This window comes from Notolepis coatsorum, assembly GCF_963971535.1.
Source record: "Notolepis coatsorum genome assembly, chromosome: 16".
Lineage (NCBI taxonomy): Eukaryota > Metazoa > Chordata > Actinopteri > Aulopiformes > Paralepididae > Notolepis > Notolepis coatsorum.
In genome coordinates this window covers 5,184,888-5,202,719 of record NC_140180.1, presented here as the reverse complement: position 1 = coordinate 5,202,719, position 17,832 = coordinate 5,184,888, and the positions used below count along the sequence as shown (strand labels likewise).

Below are 17,832 nucleotides of genomic sequence, written 5' to 3'. Positions count from 1 at the left end.
TGTGAATCAACCAGCATCTATAAAAAGCCAACATGTCGCTGTCCGAGGTGCTGAAAAGATAAAATGCTTGTTCAAAGTGACCAAGCGATTAGGGCAATAGCATGATATGCATATAATATCAAGGTTACAGCATTCTAACCTCAAGAGGATAGTCTGGTTCATCCAGAATGGACCAGGAGGAGAGAGAGAGAGGATATCAATAAACTCTACAATGCTGTCGCTGTCCGAGGTGCTGAAACCGGTATAGCTACAGGCTGAACATGGTTTACTTTAGCATGCAGAATTAAATACATTGTTACAGCATTCTAACCTCTAGAGGAGAGTCTGGTTCATCCAGGATGCTCTTTTCACTCTGGATCCGCTGCATCGTCCCTGTAGAACTGGGGTCCATTATCAGAATGTTCTGACTACCAGCCATGCCGAACTTACAGTCACTCTTCCTGGAGTCAGTCGTCCTGCACACCTCGTAATTGTACACATGCGGGAGAGTCCCTGTCCCCAAAGTGTCTGAGTAACGAGGTGGATAATATGGAATCACCGGGAGACCGGAATGATAGAGGACGCGAGACTGTCTCCATCTGTATATCTTCACTGATATAATAACCACTAAACACGTGATGAAGAGAAAGGAAACTACAGCCAAAGCCAAGACTAAGAAGAAAGTCAGGTTGTCATTGTACTCCTTGTCGTGCGTAAAGTCAGTGAACTCCGAGAGCACTTCTGGGAAGCTGTCGGCCACCGCCACGTTAACATTGACTGTAGCTGAACGAGAGGGCTGTCCGTTGTCCTCCACTACAACAGTCAGCCTTTGTTTCACAGCATCTTTATCAGTGACTTGGCGGATAGTTCTTATTTCTCCATTCTGTAAGCCCACTTCAAACAGCGCCCTGTCTGTGGCTTTCTGTAGTTTATAGGAGAGCCAGGCATTCTGTCCAGAGTCCACATCAACAGCCACCACTTTAGTGACCAGATAGCCCACATCTGCTGAACGAGGCACCATTTCAGCCACCAGAGAGCCGCCAGTCTGGACTGGGTACAGAACCTGAGGTGCGTTGTCGTTCTGGTCCTGGATCAGTATTTTCACAGTCACGTTGCTACTGAGTGGAGGGGAGCCTCCATCCTGCACTTTGACGCGGAACTGGAAATCCTTGATCTGCTCGTAGTCAAAAGAGCGCACTGCATGGATGACTCCACTATCAGCACTAACGGACACATATGAGGAGACGGACACTCCGTTAAACGAGGAGTCCTCCAGTATGTAAGAAACACGGGCATTCTGGTTCCAGTCAGCGTCTCTGGCTTTCACTGTGAATATAGAGAGGCCAGGTGTGTTGTTTTCTACAATGTAGGCCTCATATGAGCTCCTCTCAAAGACAGGCGCGTTGTCATTCACATCTGAGATCTGTAAGGTGAGAGTGACGCTGCTGGAGAGTGAGGGCACTCCCTCATCAGAGCACGTGACACTGATGTTATACTCAGAGGCTCTCTCTCGGTCCAAATAACTGTCTGTCACTAAACTAAAGAAATTATTTGAGGTAGATGTCATCATGAAAGGAATATTTTCATTTATGGAACACTGGACTTTGCCATTTTCACCCGAGTCTGGATCTTGAATGTTAATCATGGTCACTACAGTGCCAGGTTTGGCATCTTCAGATATGACAGTCGATTTGGACATTATGTTGATAGTTGGCTTATTATCATTCATATCCATGACATCGACTATAACTTTACAAGAATCAGTAAGTCCTCCATCATCGCTTGCCCGAAGATTGATCTGGAAATTGCGTTTCTTTTCATAATCAATATTTCCAATCAACCTAATCTCACCTCCTTCATTGTTTACCTCAAACAGATGCCTCACGTCATCTAATGTATTTGTTATTGAATATGAAATTTTACCATATGAGCCGTGATCGGCATCTGATGCGCTAACTGTTGTGACAACTGTGCCTTTTGGAGCGTTTTCTATCACAGCGGTTTTGTAAACCGTCTGAGAAAAAATAGGGGCGTTATCATTAGCGTCTAACACCGTGATGAGAATCTGCATTGTTCCAGACATCTGCGGTTCTCCCCCGTCTACGGCAGTCAAAACTAAAGAAATATGCTCATTCTGTTCTCTATCGAGATGTTTCTGTAAGACCATCTCGACGTTCTTTGTTCCATCTGCCTGGCTTTGTAATTTAAGTACGAAATTGTCCGTTGGTTTAAGTACGTAGCTTTGAAGGCCATTCACACCGACGTCTAAATCCATGCCTTGTTCCAAAATAAATTTCGCCCCAATTACAGCAGATTCGCTTATTCTGAAGTGAATTTCACTTTTCTCAAAAGCGGGTGGATTATCATTAACGTCTGTGATCTCAACCGTTATGCTGTAAAACTCCATGGGATTCTCTAAAATGATTTGAAAATGTAGAGCGCAAGGCGTCGTCTGTCCGCAGAGCGTCTCTCTGTCTATTCTCTCCTTGATAAGGAGGACTCCTCGTTCTTTATTCAGCTCGATGTATTGTGTGCTATCGCCTGAATAGACACGAGCTTTACCAGATTTAAATCTTTTCACATCTAAACCTAAATCCTGAGCTATGTTACCGACTAAAGAGCCTTTCACCATTTCCTCAGGAACAGAGTAACTGACCTGCCCGAGCGCTGAACCGAGAGAGAGGACCGAGATAAACAACAGTACTTGCCGTCTCATTGTTCTGTCCGACATTTTTCCCGTAGAGTGGAAACAAGAAACTGATTATATTCCGTCAGCTTTAAATTACATCAGTGATATCAAAGAAAAAAACAGCCCATTATTCCAACAACCACGAGGAAAAGAACAACAGCTCGCTCTCCCTGTATCTCCGTATTTAATGTCGTCGCCACCCCGGACTGTTCGCTCTGCGTCTGGTGCTCTTTCTCTCTAATAGACCGAGATGTCAGAGGAGGTACAGCTGGAATCTGAACTAAACCCGCAACGCACTGGCCAACAGCGGCCCTCTGAGTTCAAAATACAACACTACAGAAATGTTATTTTCAAACAAGCTCAGTCCATCCCGTTCATTACTAAACGTTATTGACCAGATGGGACTGATAGCGTAACAAGCTTTCCTTTTCATGACATTTACTTGACTAATATGGACATTTCCTGACTATGAAAATGAATGTTACAAATAAAATGTTAACTGGGTGGAGAAGAAAGAGGCTTCATGATAGCTCTTCCAAATACACATAGAAGCCAAGGAATCTAACTCTGCTTATCAGTAAATGAAATATATTGCCTGCCCGATACTCTGTCGCTGTCCGAGGTTCTGAAAACGATAGACGCTGGATTGAGCTGAAAGCAAGCAGTTTCACCTTAACATGTATTTGATTTGAAGAGAACACAAAGAGGGGACAGCAAGAGAGCGAGGGAGACAGAGAACGACAGAGAACGAGAGAGAACGAGAGAGAGAACGTTTAACATTAACACACTATGTTGATGTCGCTGTCCGAGGTGCTGAAACTGAGCTGCTGGCAGGAGTCATTCACTTTAACATGCAGAATAAAATACATAGTTACAGCATTCTAACCTCTAGAGGAGAGTCTGGTTCGTCCAGGATGCTCTTTTCACTCTGGATCCGCTGCATCGTCCCTGTAGAACTGGGGTCCATTATGAGAATGTTCTGACTACCAGCCATGCCGAACTTACAGTCACTCTTCCTGGAGTCAGTCGTCCTGCACACCTCGTAATTGTACACATGCGGGAGAGTCCCTGTCCCCAAAGTGTCTGAGTAACGCGGTGGATAATATGGAATCACCGGGAGACCGGAATGATAGAGGACGCGAGACTGTCTCCATCTGTATATCTTCACTGATATAATGACCACTAAACACGTGATGAAGAGAAAGGAAACTACAGCCAAAGCCAAGACTAAGAAGAAAGTCAGGTTGTCATTGTACTCCTTGTCGTGCGTAAAGTCAGTGAACTCCGAGAGCACTTCCGGGAAGCTGTCGGCCACCGCCACGTTAACATTGACTGTAGCTGAACGAGAGGGCTGTCCGTTGTCCTCCACTACAACAGTCAGCCTTTGTTTCACAGCATCTTTATCAGTGACTTGGCGGATAGTTCTTATTTCTCCATTCTGTAAGCCCACTTCAAACAGCGCCCTGTCTGTGGCTTTCTGTAGTTTATAGGAGAGCCAGGCATTCTGTCCAGAGTCCACATCAACAGCCACCACTTTAGTGACCAGATAGCCCACATCTGCTGAACGAGGCACCATTTCAGCCACCAGAGAGCCGCCAGTCTGGACTGGGTACAGAACCTGAGGTGCGTTGTCATTCTGGTCCTGGATCAGTATTTTCACAGTCACGTTGCTACTGAGTGGAGGGGAGCCTCCATCCTGCGCTTTGACGCGGAATTGGAAGTCCTTGATCTGCTCGTAGTCAAAAGAGCGCACTGCATGGATGACTCCACTATCAGCACTAACGGACACATATGAGGAGACGGACACTCCGTTAACCGAGGAGTCCTCCAGTATGTAAGAAACACGGGCATTCTGGTTCCAGTCAGCGTCTCTGGCTTTCACTGTGAATATAGAGAGGCCAGGTGTGTTGTTTTCTACAATGTAGGCCTCATATGAGCTCCTCTCAAAGACAGGCGCGTTGTCATTCACATCTGAGATCTGTAAGGTGAGAGTGATGCTGCTGGAGAGCGAGGGCACTCCCTCATCAGAGCACGTGACACTGATGTTATACTCAGAGGCTCTCTCTCGGTCCAAATCACTGTCTGTCACTATGCTATAGAAACTATTAGATGTCGATTTTATTGCAAATGGGATGTTTTCAGTTATTACACAATTAACCTGCCCGTTACTCTCAGAATCGGGGTCGTTCACACTCATCATTGCTATGACTGTGTTAGAAGGAGAATTTTCTAGTATTGTGCTAGATTTTGACATCATATTCATCACAGGGTAATTGTCATTTACGTCAGTTATATCAATAATAACTTTGCTCGAATCTGAGAGACCACCTTGGTCAATCGCCTCAATATCAATTTCATAATTCTTTTCATTTTCATAATCTAATGGACCTTCTAATATCAGATCCCCCTCATTATTAATATGAAATAGCTTAGAAACGCTATCCATGCTGTTCCCTATTACGTAAGTCACCTCTCCATTTGAGCCTTTGTCTACATCGGATGCACTCACTTTCGTAATAAGAGTTCCCCTTACAGAATTTTCGGTAATGCTTGCTTTGTAAATGGGTTTGCTAAAAACAGGTGCATTGTCATTAGCATCCAACACGGTGATATGAATCTGCATTGTTCCAGACATCTGCGGCTCCCCGCCATCTACAGCCGTTAAGACCAAAGATATATGCTCATTCTTCTCTCGGTCTAAGGGTTTTTGTAAGACCATCTCTACTTTCTTGTTTTTATCACCTTGGCCATGTAATTTAAGCACGAAACTATCGCTTGGGTTAAGAGAATAGCTTTGAAGACCATTCGTTCCTATGTCTGGGTCAATTGCTTTCTCTAACATGAATTTAGAACCGATCACAGCTGACTCGCTTATTTCAAATCTCCTCTCGCCCTTTTGAAATACGGGAACATGATCATTAATATCTGTAATTTCAACAGTAACGGGAAATAATTCCATTGGATTCTCCAAAATAATCTGGAAATGTAAAGCACAAGGCGTTGTCTTCCCGCAGAGCGTCTCTCTGTCTATTCTCTCTTTGATAAGGAGGACTCCTCTTTCTTTATTCAGCTCGATGTATTCAGCGCTGTCTCCTGTATAAACACGAGCTTTACCTGATTTCAGTCTCTTTACGTCTAAACCTAAATCCTGAGCTATGTTACCGACTAAAGAGCCTTTCGCCATTTCCTCAGGAACGGAGTAACTGACCTGCCCGAGCACTGAACCGAGAGAGAGGACCGAGATAAACAACAGTACTTGCCGTCTCATTGTTCTGCCCGACATTTTTCCTGCACCAAATCTTTTTTACATTCCGTTTAATAGTCGAAATCCCGTCAGTTTAAGTACAAAATGTAACAGAAATGTCACTACCATCCACAACCGTCTCGAACAAAGAATATCAGGATCGTCGTGTATCCGTGTTTAGTGATCCCTTCAGCCCTGACTGCACGGTATGAGGCTGTCTTTCTCTCATATAACGAGATGATGGGGGAGGTCCTGCATTACATCTGCTTTCAAATGGAAACACACTGGCCAACAGCGTCCCTTTGAGTTCAGAGCACGAAATTACATGAGAAACACGTTCAACAAGAGGCAAAAGTATGCAGAGACAATTGTCTTGCTGCCAAAGGTAAAGCTATAAATGTATCGATCCAGCATACGACCCTGGGCGTGGGCGTAGACTTAACACACAACAAAGAAAATGTCTGTGGTAACAAGGCATTACACGTTGACAAAGCAAGCTAACAAATAGCAGCATAAAAGCAGCATGAGTGTGTGTTTGTGTGAGAGAGAGAGAGAGAGAGAGAGAGGGAGAGAGAGATGGAGAGAGAGAGGGCGAGAGAGACACAAAGTACACGTCGCTGTCCAAGGTCCTGAAACTATGTCCAGTGCCCAGTTACTTACCCTAGTGTTAAAAATGTTTTAAGTTATTTTGATTTAATAAAGGGGGGAATTCTAACCTCTAGACTATTGCTGACCATCATATAATGAAATTATAGCAAGCGGCCTTTGATAATATTAGTATTATTATTATGTTTTACTTATAAGGCAATGTTCTTCTGAATAGAAAATATAAATTCTGTAATTAAGATGTTCAAATCAATAAGAAAGTGAAAAACGAAAATCATATCAGTGCATCAACCAGGAAGTTAGGTATCTGTGGGCAAGTGACTGAGAAGACATATATAAAAAGCCATTATGTCGCTGTCCCAGGTGCTGAAAAGACAATGGCTGGTTCAAAATGAGCAAGCCTTTAGGGCAATAACATGATATGCATATACAATCACTGTGACAGCATTCTAACCTCTAATTGCTCTCATAGCGATGGTGATTTGCCACAAGACAACTTGAAGACTGAATGTGTGTGTGAGAGAGAGAGAGAGAGAGAGAGAGAGAGAGAGAGAGAGAGAGAGAGAGAGAGAGAGAGAGAGAGAGAGAGAGAGAGAGAGAGAGAGAGAGAGCGAGCTGGAGGGGGGTCAGTATGCTTGAAGCCTTTTTACAACGCATCCGCGTTTCCGGGTTCCCGTTTTGCACTCTGATTGGCCAGGTCATGTGATATGAGCGCCAATCGTGGGACGGCAAGTTTCTACACTGGTTAAGCTTAGGCACTCTTCGAAGTTGGTTACGGTTAGAGTTTGTCTTAGAGCATGGCGATAGAACGCCAGGTAGTTTGCAGGCTGTTCGACGCGGAAATGGGCAAAGACGCTATTGGGCGCACATGTCACATGACCTGGCCAATCAGAGCGCCGGAAACGTGGATGCGTTGTAAAAATGCTACACGCGGTCAGTATACTATACAGGTAGGTATGTAGCTGTCCGAGGTGCTGAAGTTATAGGCTATTGCCAGTAAAAGGCACGAATAATCAAGTAACGTTGTTTTGATCACAGCAAAAACACACCAACCTCTAGAGGAGAGTCTGGTTCATCCAGGATGCTCTTTTCATTCTGGATCCGCTGCATCGTCCCTGTAGAACTGGGGTCCATTATCAGAATGTTCTGACTACCAGCCATGCCCAACTTACAGTCACTCTTCCTGGAGTCAGTCGTCCTGCACACCTCATAATTGTACACATGCGGGAGAGTCCCTGTCCCCAAAGTGTCTGAGTAACGCGGTGGATAATATGGAATCACCGGGAGACCGGAATGATAGAGGACGCGAGACTGTCTCCATCTGTATATTTTCACTGATATAATAACAACTAAACACGTGATGAAGAGAAAGGAAACTACAGCCAAAGCCAAGACTAAGAAGAAAGTCAGGTTGTCATTGTACTCCTTGTCGTGCGTAAAGTCAGTGAACTCCGAGAGCACTTCCGGGAAGCTGTCGGCCACCGCCACGTTAACATTGACTGTAGCTGAACGAGAGGGCTGTCCGTTGTCCTCCACTACAACAGTCAGCCTTTGTTTCACAGCATCTTTATCAGTCACTTGGCGGATAGTTCTTATTTCTCCATTCTGTAAGCCCACTTCAAACAGCGCCCTGTCTGTGGCTTTCTGTAGTTTATAGGAGAGCCAGGCATTCTGTCCAGAGTCCACATCAACAGCCACCACTTTAGTGACCAGATAGCCCACATCTGCTGAACGAGGCACCATTTCAGCCACCAGAGAGCCGCCAGTCTGGACAGGGTACAGAACCTGAGGTGCGTTGTCGTTCTGGTCCTGGATCAGTATTTTCACAGTCACGTTGCTACTGAGTGGAGGGGAGCCTCCATCCTGCACTTTAACGTGGAACTGGAAGTCCTTGATCTGCTCGTAGTCAAAAGAGCGCACTGCATGGATGACTCCACTATCAGCACTAACGGACACATATGAGGAGACGGACACTCCGTTAACCGAGGAGTCCTCCAGTATGTAAGAAACACGGGCGTTCTGGTTCCAGTCAGCGTCTCTGGCTTTCACTGTGAATATAGAGAGGCCAGGTGTGTTGTTTTCTACAATGTAGGCCTCATATGAGCTCCTCTCAAAGACAGGCGCGTTGTCATTCACATCTGAGATCTGTAAGGTGAGAGTGACGCTGCTGGAGAGCGAGGGCACTCCCTCATCAGAGCATGTGACACTGATGTTATACTCAGAGGCTCTCTCTCGGTCCAAATCACTGTCTGTCACTATGCTATAGAAACTATTAGATGTCGATTTGATTGCAAATGGGATGTTTTCAGTTATTACACAATTAACCTGCCCGTTACTCTCAGAATCAGGGTCGTTCACACTCATCATTGCTATGACAGTGTTGCGCGTGGAATCCTCTGGTACCGAACCAGATTTTGAAATCATGTTTATGTTAGGACTATTGTCATTAACGTCAGTTATATCAATTATAACTTTACTTGAGTCCGAGAGACCCCCTTGGTCAATTGCTTCTATGTCGATTTGGTAATTTCTTGCTTTTTCATAATCAATTAGACCTTGTAATATAACATCACCATCGTCAGTAATGTGAAATAACTCCATGCTATTTCCAATTACGTAAGTAACCTCCCCATTGGAGCCTTTGTCTGCATCGGAGGCACTCACTTTTGTAACTAGAGTTCCTTTCACAGAGTTTTCAGTAATGCTTGCTTTGTAAATGGGTTTGGTGAAAACGGGCGCATTATCATTAGCATCCAACACGGTGATATGAATCTGCATTGTTCCAGACATCTGAGGCTCTCCTCCATCTACAGCCGTCAGGACCAAGGATATATGTTCATTCTTCTCTCGGTCTAAGGGTTTCTGTAAGACCATCTCTACCTTTTTACTTCCATCAGCCTGACTATGCAATTTCAACATGAAATTGTCACTCGGCTTAAGGGAATAGCTTTGAAGACCGTTCAATCCTATATCAGGGTCGATTGCTTTTTCTAACATGAATTTGGAACCGATTAAAGCCGACTCGCTGATTTCAAATCTTCTTTCGTCTTTTTTAAATACTGGGGCATGATCGTTAATATCTCTAATTTCAACGGTAACCGGGAACAATTCCATCGGGTTTTCTAACGCAATTTGAAAATGTAAAGCACAAGGCGTCGTCTGTCCGCAGAGCGCCTCTCTGTCTATTCTCTCCTTGATGAGGAGGACTCCTCTTTCTTTATTCAGCTCAACGTATTCTGCACTGTCTCCGCTATAAACACGAGCTTTACCTGATTTCAGTCTCTTTACATCTAAACCTAAATCCTGAGCTATGTTACCGACTAAAGAGCCTTTCGCCATTTCCTCAGGAACGGAGTAACTGACCTGCCCGAGCGCTGAACCGAGAGAGAGGACCGAGATAAACAACAGTACTTGCCGTCTCATTGTTCTGCCCGACATTTTTCCTGCACCAAATCTTTTTTACATTCCGTTTAATAGTCGAAATCCCGTCAGTTTAAGTCCGAAATGTAACAGAAATGTCACTACCATCCACAACCGTCTCGAACAAAGAATATCAGGATCGTCGTGTATCCGTGTTTAGCGATCCCTTCAGCCCTGACTGCACGGTATGAGGCTGTCTTTCTCTCACATATAACGAGATGATGGGGGAGGTCCTGCATTACATCTGCTTTCAAATGGAAACACACTGGCCAACAGCGTCCCTTTGAGTTCAGAGCACGAAATTACATGAGAAACACATTCAACAAGAGGCGAAAGTATGCAGAGACAATTGTCTTGCTGCCAAAGGTAAAGCTATAAATGTATCGATCCCGCATACGTCCCTGGGCGTGGACTTAACACACAACAAAGCATCACAAAAAAATGAAAATATCTGTAGTAACAAGGCATTACACGTTGACAAAGCAAGCTAACAAATAGCAGCATAAAAAGTTTGTGTGTGTTTGTGTGTGTGTGAGAGAGAGAGAGAGAGAGAGAGAGAGAGAGAGAGAGAGAGAGAGAGAGAGAGAGAGAGAGAGAGAGATAGATAGATAGAGAGAGAAAGAGCAACACAAAGTACACATTGCTGTCCAAGGTCATGAAATTATGTCGCCAGTGCCCAGTTACTTACCTTAGTGTTAACATTTTTTTTAAGTTATTTTGAATCAATAAAGGGGGGAATTCTAACCTCGAGTCTAGACTATTGCTGACCATCATATAATGAAATTATAGCAAGCGGCCAATAATAATAATAATATTATTATTATTATTATTATTATTATTATTATTATTATTATTATTATTATTATTATTATTATTATTATTATTATTATTATTATTATTATTATTATTATTATTGTTTTACTTATAAGGCAATGTTCTTCTAAATAGAAAATATAAATTCTGTAATTAAGATGTTCAAATCAATAAGAAAGTGAAAAACGAAAATCATATAAGTGTATTAACCAGGAAGTTAGGTATCTGTGGGCAAGTGACTGATATAAAAAGCCATTATGTCGCTGTCCCAGGTGCTGAAATGACAATGGCTGGTTCAAAATGAGCAAGCGATTAGGGCAATAACATGATATGCATATACAATCACTGTGACAGCATTAATTGCTCTCATAGCAATGGTGATTTGCCACAAGACAACTTGAAGACTGAATGTGTGTGTGAGTGTGAGTGAGTGTGAGAGAAAGAGAGAGAGAGAGAGAGAGAGCGAGAGAGAGAGAGAGAGAGAGAGAGAGAGAGAGAGAGAGAGAGAGAGAGAGAGAGAGAGAGAGAGCTGGAGGGGGGTCAGTATATACTATACTGGTAGGTAGGTAGCTGTCCGAGGTGCTGAAGTTATAGGCTATTGCCAGTAAAAGGCACGAATAATCAAGTAACTTGTTTTGATCACAGCAAAAACACACCAACCTCTAGAGGAGAGTCTGGTTCATCCAGGATGTTCTTTTCACTCTGGATCCGCTGCATCGTCCCTGTAGAACTGGGGTCCATTATCAGAATGTTCTGACTACCAGCCATGCCGAACTTACAGTCACTCTTCCTGGAGTCAGTCGTCCTGCACACCTCGTAATTGTACACATGCGGGAGAGTCCCTGTCCCCAAAGTGTCTGAGTAACGCGGTGGATAATATGGAATCACCGGGAGACCAGAATGATAGAGGACGCGAGACTGTCTCCATCTGTATATCTTCACTGATATAATAACCACTAAACACGTGATGAAGAGAAAGGAAACTACAGCCAAAGCCAAGACTAAGAAGAAAGTCAGGTTGTCATTGTACTCCTTGTCGTGCGTAAAGTCAGTGAACTCCGAGAGCACTTCCGGGAAGCTGTCGGCCACCGCCACGTTAACATTGACTGTAGCTGAACGAGAGGGCTGTCCGTTGTCCTCCACTACAACAGTCAGCCTTTGTTTCACAGCATCTTTATCAGTGACTTGGCGGATAGTTCTTATTTCTCCATTCTGTAAGCCCACTTCAAACAGCGCCCTGTCTGTGGCTTTCTGTAGTTTATAGGAGAGCCAGGCATTCTGTCCAGAGTCCACATCAACAGCCACCACTTTAGTGACCAGATAGCCCACATCTGCTGAACGAGGCACCATTTCAGCCACCAGAGAGCCGCCAGTCTGGACTGGGTACAGAACCTGAGGTGCGTTGTCGTTCTGGTCCTGGATCAGTATTTTCACAGTCACGTTGCTACTGAGTGGAGGGGAGCCTCCATCCTGCGCTTTGACACAGAACTGGAAATCCTTGATCTGCTCGTAGTCAAAAGAGCGCACTGCATGGATGACTCCACTATCAGCACTAACGGACACATATGAGGAGACGGACACTCCGTTAACCGAGGAGTCCTCCAGTATGTAAGAAACACGGGCATTCTGGTTCCAGTCAGCGTCTCTGGCTTTCACTGTGAATATAGAGAGGCCAGGTGTGTTGTTTTCTACAATGTAGGCCTCATATGAGCTCCTCTCAAAGACAGGCGCGTTGTCATTCACATCTGAGATCTGTAAGGTGAGAGTGACGCTGCTGGAGAGCGAGGGCACTCCCTCATCAGAGCACGTGACACTGATGTTATACTCAGAGGCTCTCTCTCGGTCCAAATCACTGTCTGTCACTACGGTAAAGAAATTATTCGAAGTGGATTTCATTGTAAAAGGTATATTGTCATTAATAGAACATTGGACTTTACCATTTTCACCCGAGTCTGGGTCCTGAATATTAATCATCGTCACGACTGTACCTGGGTTTGCATCTTCAGATATAACAGTTGATTTGGACATTATATTAATAGTCGGCTTATTATCGTTCATATCGATTACATCAACTATCACTTTACAGGAATCTGTGAGTCCGCCATCATCACTTGCTCGTAGATTGATCTGGACATTTTTTGACTTTTCATAGTCAACATTACCAATTAATCTTACCTCGCCACTCTCTTCGTCCACTTCAAATATTCCTCGTTTATGGTCTATTGTATTCGATATTGAATATGTTATTCGCCCATTAGAGCCATGATCTGAATCTACAGCGTTTACTTTGGTCACAACCGTCCCCTTTGGAGCATTTTCAATTACAGAAGCTTTGTACACAGGTTGTGTAAAAACAGGAGCGTTGTCGTTGGCGTCTAACACAGTGATGAGAATCTGCATTGTTCCAGACATCTGCGGCTCTCCTCCATCCACGGCCGTCAACACCAAAGCTATAGACTCATCTTTTTCCCTATCCAGAGGTTTCTGTAAGACCATCTCGACACTTTTAGTTCCATCAGCTTGACTATGCAATTTAAGAGCGAAGTTTTCCGTCGGCTTGAGTATGTAACTCTGCAAACCATTTACACCAACGTCGAGATCAATTGCTCTGTCTAAATCGAATTTTGCACCGCTTACAGCGGACTCGCTTATTTTAAACTTGACTTCGCCCTTTTCAAATGAAGGATTGTTGTCATTAATGTCTGTGATCTCAACCGTAATACTGTAAAATTCCATTGGATTCTCTAATATAATCTGAAAATGCAGAGCGCAAGGCGTCGTCTGTCCGCAGAGCGCCTCTCTGTCTATTCTCTCCTTGATGAGGAGGACTCCTCTCTCTTTATTCAGCTCGATGTATTCTGCGCTGTCTCCGGTATAAACACGAGCTTTACCTGATTTCAGTCTCTTTACATCCAAACCTAAATCCTGAGCTATGTTACCGACTAAAGAGCCTTTCGCCATTTCCTCAGGAACGGAGTAACTGACCTGCCCGAGTGCTGAACCGAGAGAGAGGACCGAGATAAACAACAGTACTTGCCGTCTCATTGTTCTGCCCGACATTTTCTCGTGCGCCATTAAAACACCAAAAGGCTAATGTTCCACAAGGTAGTCAGTTGTATTCCATTAGGTGTTAGACACAAAAATCTGAGTAAAAATGTCCCTTTTTCACGACAGGAATGAAACAAAAGTGGAATCTATGCGTCTCCGTGTTAAATGTTCCCTGTATCCCCAACAGCGAGCTTCACATCGTTCTCTGCCTCCTTCTGACGACAATGTGCCGAGATGATGGGGGAGGTTCTGCTGCAAACACTCATCTGACACACACTGTCCAACAGCGGCCCTCCGAGTTCAAAGTGCTAAATTACACAAGTTAGCAGGGAATTATAATAATAAGTCGAATAGAAAGATTGGGGCTATCGCGAACGATATGCTACATTCAAATCAGGCTTTTATAGACGGTTTCAAATAAATTGACAATAAAAACATGCTTAATGGTTAGAGGTTTACTTCCTGTTGCAGTGTATGCTAATATCAATAAGTGGCGGGAAATAAACATGGTCCACGCTGTTTCCTAGCAACAGAATTCCTGTGAACCATGTCTATATGGTAAAGTTGAGTTGTCTGAATAGCTACGGCCGAAAATGTGTGAAAGGTCGTAGACTTAACACAAAACAAAGCATCACCAAAAAAAGAAAATATCTGTGGTAACAAGGCATTACACGTTGACAAAGCAAGCTAACAAATAGCAGCATAATAAGTGAGTGTGTGTTTGTGTGTGTGTGTGAGAGAGAGAGAGAGAGAGAGAGAGAGAGAGAGAGAGAGAGAGAGAGAGAGAGAGAGAGAGAGAGAGACAGACACAAAGTACACGTCGCTGTCCAAGGTCCTGAAACTATGTCCAGTGCCCAGTTACTTACCTTAGTGTTAAAATGTTTTAAGTTATTTTGATTTATAAAGGGGGGAATTCTAACCTCTCTAGACTATTGCTGACCATCGTATAATGAAATTATAGCAAGCGGCCTATAATAATATTCATATTATTATGTTTTACTTATAAGGCAATGTTCTTCTAAATAGAAAATATAAATTCTATAATTAAGATGTTCAAATCAATAAGAAAGTGAAAAACGAAAATCATATAAGTGCATCAACCAGGAAGTTAGGTATCTGTGGCAAAATGACTGAGACAGCATCTATAAAAAGCCATTATGTCGCTGTCCCAGGTGCTGAAAAGACAATGGATGGTTCAAAATGAGCAAGCGATTAGGGCAATAACATGCTATGCATATACAATCACTGCGACAGCATTCTAACCTCTAATTGCTCTCATAGCGATGGTGATTTGCCACAAGACAACTTGAAGACTGAATGTGTGTGTGTGAGTGTGAGTGTGAGAGAAAGAGAGAGAGAGAGAGAGAGAGAGAGAGAGAGAGAGAGAGAGCGAGAGAGAGAGAGAGAGAGAAAGCTGGAGGGGGGTCAGTATATACGTATAGGTATGTAGCTGTCCGAGGTGCTGAGGTTATAGGCTATTGCCAGTAAAAGGCACGAATAATCAAGTAACTTGTTTTGATCACAGCAAAAACACACCAACCTCTAGAGGAGAGTCTGGTTCATCCAGGATGCTCTTTTCACTCTGGATCCGCTGCATCGTCCCTGTAGAACTGGGGTCCATTATCAGAATGTTCTGACTACCAGCCATGCCGAACTTACAGTCACTCTTCCTGGAGTCAGTCGTCCTGCACACCTCATAATTGTACACATGCGGGAGAGTCCCTGTCCCCAAAGTGTCTGAGTAACGAGGTGGATAATATGGAATCACTGGGAGACCGGAATGATAGAGGATGCGAGACTGTCTCCATCTGTATATTTTCACTGATATAATAACCACTAAACACGTGATGAAGAGAAAGGAAACTACAGCCAAAGCCAAGACTAAGAAGAAAGTCAGGTTGTCATTGTACTCCTTGTCGTGCGTAAAGTCAGTGAACTCCGAGAGCACTTCCGGGAAGCTGTCGGCCACCGCCACGTTAACATTGACTGTAGCTGAACGAGAGGGCTGTCCGTTGTCCTCCACTACAACAGTCAGCCTTTGTTTCACAGCATCTTTATCAGTGACTTGGCGGATAGTTCTTATTTCTCCATTCTGTAAGCCCACTTCAAACAGCGCCCTGTCTGTGGCTTTCTGTAGTTTATAGGAGAGCCAGGCATTCTGTCCAGAGTCCACATCAACAGCCACCACTTTAGTGACCAGATAGCCCACATCTGCTGAACGAGGCACCATTTCAGCCACCAGAGAGCCGCCAGTCTGGACTGGGTACAGAACCTGAGGTGCGTTGTCGTTCTGGTCCTGGATCAGTATTTTCACAGTCACGTTGCTACTGAGTGGAGGGGAGCCTCCATCCTGCGCTTTGACGCGGAACTGGAAGTCCTTGATCTGCTCGTAGTCAAAAGAGCGCACTGCATGGATGACTCCACTATCAGCACTAACGGACACATATGAGGAGACGGACACTCCGTTAACCGAGGAGTCCTCCAGTATGTAAGAAACACGGGCGTTCTGGTTCCAGTCAGCGTCTCTGGCTTTCACTGTGAATATAGAGAGGCCAGGTGTGTTGTTTTCTACAATGTAGGCCTCATATGAGCTCCTCTCAAAGACAGGCGCGTTGTCATTCACATCTGAGATCTGTAAGGTGAGAGTGACGCTGCTGGAGAGCGAGGGCACTCCCTCATCAGAGCACGTGACACTGATGTTATACTCAGAGGCTCTCTCTCGGTCCAAATCACTGTCTGTCACTAAGCTAAAGAAATTATTTGATGATGATTTAATAACGAAGGGAACATTTTCATCTATGACACAGTGAACCTTGCCATTTTCACCGGAGTCCAGGTCCTTAATATTTATCATTGTAACAACAGTATGTGGTTCAGCATCCTCCGATATGACATTAGATTTAGACATTATGTTGATGTCAGGCTTGTTATCATTAAGGTCTTCGACATCAACAATTAGCTTGCAGGAATCTGTGAGCCCACCATCATCACTTGCTAGTAAATTAATCTGATAATTCCGTGCCTTTTCATAATCAATATTTCCAATCAACCTAATCTCGCCCCTTTCTTCATTTACATCAAACATAAGCCTCACGCCATCTAACGTATTCGTGATTGAATATGTTATTTTACCATATGAACCGTCATCTGAATCTGTAGCGCTAACTGTGGCCACGATTGTACCTTTAGGGGAATTCTCCGTTACAGTAGCTTTGTACACAGGTTGTGTAAAAACAGGGGCGTTATCATTGGCGTCTAACACCGTGATGAGAATCTGCATTGTTCCAGACATCTGAGGTTCTCCTCCATCTACGGCAGTCAACACGAGAGATACCTGCTCTTGCTTCTCTCTGTCTAACGGCTTCTGTAATACCATCTCCACATTTGTATTACCATCTGCTTGATTGTGCAGTTTTAGCGCAAAATTATCACTCGGTTTTAACACGTAGCTTTGAAGATCATTGATGCCAACATCGTGATCTGCAGCTCGTTCCAGAACAAACTTAGCCCCGGTGACGGCAGACTCGCTGATTTTGAATTTCATTTCACTCTTTTCAAAGGTCGGAGAATTATCATTAACATCTGTGATCTGGACCGTGATGCTGTAAAATTCCATGGGGTTTTCTAGAATGATCTGAAAATGTAAAGCGCAAGGCGTCGTCTGTCCGCAGAGCGCCTCTCTGTCTATTCTCTCTTTGATGAGGAGGACTCCTCTTTCTTTATTCAGCTCGATGTATTCTGCGCTGTCTCCGGTATAAATACGAGCTTTACCTGATTTCAGTCTCTTTACATCTAAACCTAAATCCTGAGCTATGTTACCGACTAAAGAGCCTTTCGCCATTTCCTCAGGAACGGAGTAACTGACCTGCCCGAGCGCTGAACCGAGAGAGAGGACCGAGATAAACAACAGTACTTGCCGTCTCATTGTTCTGCCCGACATGTTGTCCTCCACACAACGTAATTGAAAATAGATATTCCTTAGCGACCAGGTAATTATATTCCAAAGTATTTAGGAGAAAAATATCAAATGTAA

The 17,832-nt window shown here is 44.0% G+C and overlaps 4 protein-coding genes across 4 annotated transcripts; all 4 read right to left on the bottom strand.

The window, feature by feature from the left end:
• Window positions 1-295: 295 nt before the first annotated feature.
• Window positions 296-2,710, bottom strand: LOC311242319 (protocadherin beta-16-like; the record flags this gene model as incomplete). Its single annotated transcript, XM_084331266.1, has 1 exon — window positions 296-2,710. The coding sequence occupies one exon, from the start codon at window positions 2,708-2,710 to the stop codon at window positions 296-298; it is 2,415 nt and encodes an 804-aa protein (XP_084187392.1).
• An 829-nt stretch (window positions 2,711-3,539) lies between these two features.
• On the bottom strand, window positions 3,540-5,951 carry LOC311242323 (protocadherin beta-16-like; the record flags this gene model as incomplete). Its single annotated transcript, XM_084331272.1, has 1 exon — window positions 3,540-5,951. One exon carries the CDS (start codon window positions 5,949-5,951, stop codon window positions 3,540-3,542), a length of 2,412 nt encoding a protein of 803 aa, XP_084187398.1.
• Window positions 5,952-7,550: 1,599 nt separating this feature from the next.
• LOC311242514 (protocadherin beta-16-like) lies at window positions 7,551-9,956 on the bottom strand (the record flags this gene model as incomplete). Its single annotated transcript, XM_084331473.1, has 1 exon — window positions 7,551-9,956. One exon carries the CDS (start codon window positions 9,954-9,956, stop codon window positions 7,551-7,553), a length of 2,406 nt encoding a protein of 801 aa, XP_084187599.1.
• Window positions 9,957-11,390: 1,434 nt separating this feature from the next.
• LOC311242513 (protocadherin beta-16-like) lies at window positions 11,391-17,739 on the bottom strand (the record flags this gene model as incomplete). Its single annotated transcript, XM_084331472.1, has 2 exons — window positions 11,391-12,823; window positions 15,411-17,739. 2 exons carry the CDS (start codon window positions 17,737-17,739, stop codon window positions 11,391-11,393), a joined length of 3,762 nt encoding a protein of 1,253 aa, XP_084187598.1.
• Between the last annotated feature and the right edge of the window lie 93 nt (window positions 17,740-17,832).